The sequence below is a fragment of the Trichechus manatus genome, unplaced genomic scaffold (genome assembly GCF_000243295.1).
Source record: "Trichechus manatus latirostris isolate Lorelei unplaced genomic scaffold, TriManLat1.0 scaffold00024, whole genome shotgun sequence".
Taxonomy (NCBI): Eukaryota; Metazoa; Chordata; class Mammalia; order Sirenia; family Trichechidae; genus Trichechus; species Trichechus manatus.
This window is the reverse complement of record NW_004443960.1, coordinates 10,998,929-11,008,121: the sequence shown is the minus strand read 5'-3', so window position 1 is coordinate 11,008,121 and position 9,193 is coordinate 10,998,929. Positions and strand designations below refer to the sequence as shown.

The window sequence follows — 9,193 nt, the reverse complement described above, 5'->3', positions numbered from 1 at the left end:
AAATAAGAGCTGTCAGACGAATAGATACATGCACACCCATGTTCATTGCAGCACTGTTCACAATAGCAAAAAGATGGAAACAACCTAGGTGCCCATCAACGGACTAATGGATAAACAAATTATGGTATATTCACACAATGAAATGCTACGTAACGATAAAGAACAACGGTGAAGCCGTGGAACATAACATGAAGGAACCTGGGAGGCATTATGCTGAGTGAATTCAGTCAGTCTCAAAAGGACAAATATCGTATCAGACCACTATTATAAGAACTCAAGAAAAGGTTTAAACACAGAAGAAGACATTCTTCAATGGTTACAAGGGTGGAGAGTGAGGGAGAGGGGTATTCACTAACTAGGTAGTAGACAAGAATTAGGTGAAGGGAAGGACAGCACACGCTACAGGGGAAGTCAGCACAACTGGACTAAACCAAAGCTAAGAAGTTTCCTGAATACAACCAAACACTTTGAGGGACAGAGTAGCAGGGGCAGAGGTCTGGGGACCATGGTTTCAGGGGAGATCTAGGTCAATTGGCATAACAAAGTTTATTAAGAAAATATTCTGCATCCCACTTTGGTGAGTGGTGCTTGGGGTCTTAAAAGATAGTGAGTGGCCATCTAAGATGCATCAGTTGGTCCCAAGCCACTTGGAGCAAAGGAGAATGAAGAACACCAAAGACACAAGGAAAGTATTAGCCCAAGAGACAGAAGGGGCCACATAAACCAGATACTTCATCAGCCTGAGACCGGAAGAACTAGATGATGTCCAGCTACCACCAGTGACCACCCTGACAGGGAACACAACAGAGAGTCCCTGATGGAGCAGGAGAAAAGTAGGGTGCAGAACTCAAATTCTAGTAACAGACCAGACTTAATGGTTTCACTGAGACTGGAGGGACTCCGGAAGACATGGCCCCTGGACTCTTTGGTAAACCAAAACTAAAACGATTCCTCAGGCCAACTCTTGAGACAAAGATTAAACTGGACTATGGGACATAAAATGGTACTTGTGAAGAGAGTACTTCTTAGCTCAAGTAGATACATGAGACTAAATGGGCAGCTCTTGTCTGGAGGCAAGATGAGAAGGCAGAAAGGGTCAGGAGCTGGTTGAATGGATATGGGAGATCCGGCAAGGAAAGGAAGAGTGTGCTATCACAGTATAGGGAGAGCAACTAGGGTCACATAACAATGTATGTATAAATTTTTGTATGAGAAAGTAACTTGAATTGTAAATTTCATTTAAAGCACAATAAAAAAATTATTTATCTTTACAATAATAAAAAAAATGTATTACTACGAGGATCATTATGCTTTAATCTTAAGTAAACTGATGGAAATGTATCAACTGTTTAAGATCAGCAATCTCTGGATCACCAGGACCAATAGGATTTAAGGCTGTCACCTGCCATATTTCAACTACAGATAAACTCAGGGATTCGTGTGTGGAAGGGACTCCTCCCTGGCTGCCATTAGAATAAGGGCCCCCAGCTGGGCCTCACTGAAGATGTCCTTGCGTATCAGTGTTCTTGCAATGGCTCCTGCTACGACTGGCCTTAAAGAAGAGAAATTTCTAATTTATCTCTAATCTTAGCCTGATGATGTATTGTTAGCACCGCTTGGGCAGGCAACAAAGCCAAGTTTCAATCAGACCCTTATTACCAGATTTTTTACCACAGTGGTTGTCAGTCGGGGACAATTTGGCAATGTCTGGAGATGTTCTCGTTTGTTTGTTTTTAGTACAGATAGTCCCTGACTTACGGTGTACTCGAGTCACGGGGAACCCTACTTAGGGCCGTCTGTTCTTGTTTTTTGTACATTTTATCGTTAGTAATACGGACTACATACCGTGTTGCAGTGCGTAATGTGCTGATGTTATCATTCTCAAATGTTCAATGATCGTATTTATGAAGATGCTGATTATAGCAGGCAATAATGAAAACTAAAAAAAAAGAAAGATAATTGACTTACGTCAGAACTGACTTACGACGGAGTAGTCTGAATGGAACCCCATTGTAAGTTGGGGGCTACCTGTAATTTATTTTGTTGTTGTTGTTGAGAACATATACAGCGGAATATACACTAATTCAGCAGTTTCTACATATACAATTTAGTGACATTGATTACGTTCTTTGAGTTGTTCTCACCCTCGTTTCCCGAATTGTTCCTCCCCCGTTAACGTAGACTCACTGCCCCCTAAGTTTTCTGTCTGATCTTTCTTTCAAGTTGCTGTTGTCTGTTTGATCCCATATAGATACATCTTAAAAGAGCACAATGCTCAAGGCAGAAATTTTTTACTAGTTAAGCTAAACTGTTGTTTGGTTTTAAAAGATTTCAGGGGATATTTTTGTTTATTTATTGTTGTGCTTTAAGAGAAAGTTTATAATTCAAGTTAGTCTCATACAAAAATGTATACATGCATTGTTTTGTGACCCTAGTTGCTCTCCCTATACTGTGACAGCACGCTCTTCCTTTCCATCCCCGATTATTTCCCATGTCCATTCAACCAGTTCCCGACCCTCTCTGCCTTCTCATCTCACCTACAGACAGAAGTTGCCTATTTAGTCTCATGTATCTACTTGAGCTAAGAAGTACACTCTTCACAAGTATGATCTTATGTCCTATAGTCCAGTCTAATCTTTGTCTGAAGAGTTGGCCTCGGGAATGGTTTTAGTTTTGGGCTAACAGCAAGTCCGGGGGCCATGTCTTCCGGGGTCCCTCCAGTCTCAATCAAACCACTAAGCCTGGTCTTTTTACTAGAATTTGAGTTCTGCATCCCACTTTTCTCCTGCTCCGTCAGGGACTCTCTGTTGTGTTCCTTGTCAGGGTGATCATTGTGGTAGCCAGGCACCATCTAGTTCTTCTGGTCTCAGGCTGATGAAGTCTCTGGTTTATGTAGCCCTTTCTGTCTCTTGGGCTAATAGTTTCCTCGTGTCCATGGTATTCTTTGTTCTCCTTTACTCCAAGTGGGTTGGGACCAATTGATGCATCTTAGATGGCCACTCACTATCTTATAAGACCCCAGACGTCAGGGGATATTTTTGGTTTAAGATTCAAAGGTGATCTAAGGACAGTAGTTGTAGGGGTTCATCCATCCTCCATGGCTCCAGAAAGCCTAGAGTCCATGAGAATTTGAAATTCTGTTCTTCATTTTGCCCCTTTTGAGCAGGATTCTTATAGAAACTGTGATCAAAATGTTCAGTAATGGTAGCTGGACACCATCCAGTTCTTCTGGCAAAGAAGGCAGTTGTTAATGGAGGCAATTAGCCACATATTCCATTTCCTCCTATTCCTGACTCTCCTTCCTCTGTTGCTTCAGCGGAATAGAGACCAATTGTAACTTGAATGGCCACTTGCAAGCTTTTAAGACTCCATGCACTACACAACAAACTAGAAGGTAGAACAGAAGCACTGAACATGTTATTAGGCCAGTTAACTGGGGTGTACCATGAAATCATGACCCTAAACCTCCAAACCAAGAAATAAATACGGTGAGGTTTTTGGTTGTACATAAGTAGCCTCAGCAGCTACTCTTTTTTTTTTTTTTTGTAGTTGTCAGTATGTCTATCACATAACTTTTGCCAATTCAATTTGGAGACATTTTGATTGTCATGACTGGGGTGGGGGTGGGAGGTGCGCTGCTGACATCGGGTAGGTAGAGAGGAGCCTGGGATGCTCCTTCAGTGCACAGGACATCCCCTCACAGCAAAAGAATTATCTGGCCCCGACGTCAGCAGTGCTGAGCTTGAGAAACCCTGACTTTAGCAGGTGGCAGTAATGCGGAATACACTTGTTCTCACTGTAGGAAGCCGCTGGTAGCCACTGCCCAGGACCTGGTCATAGTCGTGTTGTTGTAAATCACACCCCTTCATGTTGGTCCTCTCTGGCACTGTGGCTTGACTGATGACTCCCAACAGGGTCAGACTCTTGGTCTCAATAGTATGTTTCTCATCTTTCTGAACAGTGTGGAGCATATCAGCTCTAAGCCTCCTGAGCCATGGAAGCAGCCCGCGTGGTTCTAGCAGCGATAATGAGTGTGTAACATAGGGCAGCAGGAAGCAGTGCTGGGGCTTTTTCGGACAATGCCTTATGATTCTGTCTGAGTTTTAAACACCCCCAAAGTGTCTTGCAAATGCAGAGAGGAGTTCATGAATCCTGAAAGCTAATGTTTGTGGCCTAACAGTCCTGAATTTAGTTCTCAGGCTTGAGTGTTTTACCTGCTGCTTGAGTGTAGACCATTTTCTGAGTCTACCATCATTGGTTTATGTTCAGCTCTCTCCCTTTTCTTTTCAAGATCTGTGCCAGCTGTTAAACTGTGCGTGATGTTGTGTGTATTTAAATGGTGTTTAGTTGTTCCTGCTGAAAGTAATTCATTTTTCTTTAGTACAAGATATGGAGCAGTTTTATGAACTCTGGCTAAAGAGTCAGAAAAATGAAAAAAGCGATGACGTAGCCAGCCAGTCAAACAAGGAAAATGGAAAACAAATTCACATGCCAACAGACTACGCGGAAGTGACTGTAAGTACCATTTGTTATTTTCTGTGTGGTGGATGGAGCCTTTTTTTTCCCATTCTGTCTAAAACCTGGCTCCATCACTTCCTGCCTGCCCCCCTTTGGTATTTCCACCTTCTCTCGCCAGTAGCTCCCTCATCCTAAAAAAACCCTTTCCTTGGTCCTTACCTTGGTTATCTAGTGCTGCTATAACACAAATACCACAAGTGGCTGGCTTTAAAGAACAGAAGTGTATTTTATCACAGTCTTGGGGGCTAAAAGTCCACATCAGGTCTCAGCCCTGTTGATTCCTACCTGTCTGTAGCCCTGGGCATTCTTTGGTTCTTTGGCTGTGTATGTGTGTGTATGTGTGTGTGTCTGATCTGCTCTTTGAATCACTCAGCCGTGATTAGATTTAGAACCCAACCCACCTTACTTAGGAGTTAGCTAATCAACATAACAAAGAAAACCCTGTTTCCCAACAGGATCACATTCACAGATACAGGGGTTAGGATTCCAACGCATATTTTGGGAGGGACACATTTCAATCCATAACAGTCCTATTTCAGACTTTGGAGCCAGAGGATTGCAAGTCCAAGTTCTGGTTCCTCTCCTTACTAGCCTGTGACCCTGGGCAGATTATTGAATGCCTCTGGTGGGGTTGTGGCACTGAAGTATGATGAGCGTGCAACACTATTCCAGTGCTGGGCCCTAGAACATGGTCAGGATATGTGGGCCTTTTCCTTACTATCTCTCTAGCTTCTCTTTTAAAAACTTCAAAAAAGTAGACAGGATAATGTAATGAGTATCTGGAGCCCGTCGTCCCAAGTTGACTTTGCTTCTGGAAAATAAATCAAAGGCTACAGATGAAGTTGAAGTCCCATTTGTTCCCCTTCCCAGAGGGAATCAGATCCTGAGTGTATTTTTCCGGGCCATGTTTACATATCTTACGACACATTTATTCTTGAACAATCTAGTTTTGTTGGGTGTGCGTTTTAAAGTTTATATGAGTGTATGCATTATTCTGCTACCTGGCTCTTGTTACCTTTTTTCTCTGTATGGATTCATGTGGGTATAGACCCATTGCCCAGCCACGTGGACCACCCGTGCCCTGTCTTGCCCTGTGTCCCTCTGTAAACACCTGTCTCTCTATCAAGGTTCAGCACTGCTGCACTTGTCACCTTTACTTAGGTGTTTCTTTGTGCTCCCAGAGCAGGCTTATCCAGACTTACTGAACTGTGAGACTTGCCTGGCATGTTTATTAAGATAGAGATTCTTGGCCTGCACTAAGAATTCCGACTCCATACTGAGTCAGACTCTCATGGGAGGTGTCCAGGAATCTTTATTTTTATCCAGTGTTGCAGGCGATTCTTACTCTGGGCGTTTGGGAAACACTGCTGAGGCACTGGACGTGTGCATCTGTTGTAGCACTTGCCTCCCACCCTAACGGAGTTTCTCCTGTGAAGGTGTGTCCCCCAATCCATAATCTCTGCTTCATGGCGCCAGGCGCGGGTCCCGGCCCACGGTAGGGGCTCAGTCAGTGTGCGTTGAATGAGGTAGCTGCTAGTCCCTCCGGAGTTGGTGTGCCCTGGACTCTCACATCCTCTCTGCTTCTCCTCGTAGTGGGTTCATTCTCCCTAGAATTCTTGTTTGAACCTAGCATCTTGTCCCTCTGAGAAACATCCTTGTTTGCACACCGGCTCCTGTTGTCTCACCCTCCTCCCTTCGTCCTGTGTTCCGGCAGGCCTCCAAGGCTGTGATCCTTTCCTCCGCCCTGTTTCTTACATTGAGTTTTATGTTCTTGCTCGGCTCCCCCACTAGACTGTTCTCCCTGAGAACAGAGTGGGTCTTAGTTTGGATTGTTTCTGGTTCTCCAGGTACCCGGAACAGTGTTGAATCTATCAAGGCTCACACAGCAACTACTAATGGACTGTCTTTTGTGCACTTAGGTGGACTTTCACTGCTGGATGTGTAGGAAGAACTGTAATAGTGAGAAGCAGTGGCAAGGCCACATCTCTTCAGAAAAGCACAAGGAAAAGGTTTTCCACACAGAAGACGACCAGTACTGCTGGCAGCACCGCTTTCCCACAGGATATTTTAGAACTTGTGATGGGTATGCTGGCTTTTTAAACTTACCACATGAAAATTGCTGATCTCATGTGACCTTTATGGACGCTAGGGAATCTCCCTGGGTGGTACAAATGGTTAACATGCTTGACTACTAACTGAAAGGTTGGCAGTTCGAGTCCACCCAGAGGTGCCTCAGAAGAAAGGCCTAGTTATCTACTTCTGAAAAATCATCCATTGGAAACCCTATGGAGCAGTTCTACTCTGACACACATGGGGTTGCCATGAGTCAGAATCAGCTCATAAAGTTCTCATCTGCGCTTCAGATGATCTGTTGTCAGTTTACACTCATATAGATAATTCTTTATAAGACCGTTATACTTGAGGCAAACATTTTTTATTAATTGGGCTAAATAGTTGTTTAGTTTAACGATGGTTTCATGGGATAGTTTCAGTTCAAGGTTTAAAGATTATTTCTGGGCATTAGATTGAGGGATTCTACCAGTCTCAGTGGATCCAGTAAGTTTGGTTTGCATAGGAATTTGAAGTTCTTTTCCACACTTCCTCCTTTTGATCAAGATCCGTCTGTTGGGTTTTTGATCAAAATGTTCAGTAATAGTAGCTGGACACCATGCATTTCTTCTAGTCTCATGGTAATGGAGGTAGTAGTTTATGGAGGCAATTAAACCTGCAGTCTATTTCCTTCTCCAATTCTTGAGTCTCCTTTTTCCTCTGCTGCTCCAGGTGAATAGAGACAAGTAGTATCTTGGGTGGCTGCTTGCAGGCTTTTAAGACTCTAGCACCACTCTCCAAACTAAGAGGTAGAGCAGAAACTCTAAAAACAACGTTAGGCTAATTGACTGGATAGGCCCACGAAGCCATGAGCCAAAACCTTCGAACCGGGAAAACTATCCACTCATGATTTCTTTCCACTGCATCAGGAAGAACTACAGTCATCTTTTCTCCGCTATCAATCAGTATTTTTCATTATGTGGTTTTAATCAAGATAAAAATAGTTTAAAGCACTGATTTCTCTATTGTGGGTGGCAAGGCTATAAAAATATGTATTTTTCTAGGCTTAAGATTCCTAATTAAATGTTTTATGCAAACAGAAAAGCTAGTGAATACCCTGAGACCAGAAGAACTAGATGGTGCCCAGCTAGCACTAACGACCATTCCAATCAGGGCCACAAAAGATGGATCCTGATGGAAGGGGAGAAAAATGTGGAACAGAAATTAAATTCTTAAAAAGTCCAGAGTTACTGGGCTGGCTGACACTATCGCCGTGAGACGCTCCATAAATCTTGAACCGAAACTAACCCCTGAAGTCAACTTTTAGCTAAATAAAAGATTGGCTCATAAAATAAAGAATATTACCAGTGAGTACTGTGCTTCTTTTAAAAATCACCTATATGAGACCAAATGATCAACAACTGCTCTAAAGCAAAGATGAAAGGGTAAGGAGGCAGGGAAGCCAGACTGCTAGAAGTGAAACATCCACAAGGGAGCTAATGAGTGTTGACACATTGTGAAAAATGTAACCAATGTCTCTAACAGTTTGTGTAGTAGTTGTTAAATGAGAACCCGATTTGCTGTGCAAACCTTCAGTGTGAAAACACACTAAAATATTATTTAAGAAAAAAAAAAGCTAGTTGAAATATAAATTTTCAGGAGTCCCAATGCAATTTTCATAAACAACTTCTGGGCGCTTACCAAGCTGACTTGCCCCAACAGGTTTCTGAACGGGACCTGCACGGAAGGAAACAGCTGTAAATTTGCACACGGAAATGCTGAACTTCAGGAATGGGAGGAAAGAAGAGATGCCCTAAAGATGAAGCTCAACAAAGCAAGAAAAGATCACCTAATTGCCCCAAATGATAATGACTTTGGAAAATATAGTTTTTTGTTTAAAGATTTAAACTAATATGCTGGCTTTTATGTATGTTACCAGATCAGAGCATTGACCAGAAACATTGAAAGTGTTCCGAGGCACGTAGCAGGGGAGCTGCAGATTTTCTGCTTGTATTGGCGTATATCATTCCTCCTGAGCAGTAACCCACAGTAGGTAGGAAAATGGGCTGTTTAACAGGTCTGGCCACGCTCTCACGGAGCCATTGCCCCCCAGTGGCCAAGTGACTGCTCCCCAGTTGCCATCTGTTGAACAGACTTTGGATGAAATGTGTTGAGGAAGAGGCCAACGTTATGTCCAGGATGACTCCCTGAGTTGGTCCTTCAGATGAGAACCTGGCAAGCGAATAAACACTTGTATGAGATCAGAATACATAATGGGTGAAATTCTTTACATGTTTTAGCGGAACGAATCTGTTTAATAAAGTTTGCTACTTATCTGTATGTAGGTTGCTAAAAAGGATTTTCTTAACTCAGATTTTAAGCCAAATAACCATTTAACACTAGTATATGTTAAATGGGGTATTTTTCTGTATTTGTATGTTTCACTATAATAAGGGAACTGAGAATACTGTGCATTGAAAATATTTTGAAAAAAAAGATCAGTTGACTCAAATTTTATTTCTTGGTCTTTTGCTGTTTAAATGATGATTTTGAAAGATTAAACTTGTAATGTTGGTATCGTGTTGTGTATGGGCCAATATTGCCTGTAATAAAGATTTTATATATA

At 42.5% G+C, this 9,193-nt stretch overlaps 1 protein-coding gene across 2 annotated transcripts in view; it reads left to right on the top strand.

Moving 5' to 3' along the window:
- The window catches only part of ZC3H7A (zinc finger CCCH-type containing 7A), a 40,865-nt gene extending 31,672 nt beyond the window's left edge, over nt 1–9,193 (top strand). For both annotated transcript variants that reach the window (XM_004373258.3, XM_023728471.1), the window contains exons 21-23: nt 4,382–4,515; nt 6,438–6,601; nt 8,290–9,193. In XM_004373258.3, the coding sequence (XP_004373315.1) occupies nt 4,382–4,515; nt 6,438–6,601; nt 8,290–8,479 (488 nt within the window). In that variant the 3' untranslated portion in view covers nt 8,480–9,193. The remainder of the gene's footprint in view (nt 1–4,381; nt 4,516–6,437; nt 6,602–8,289) is intronic.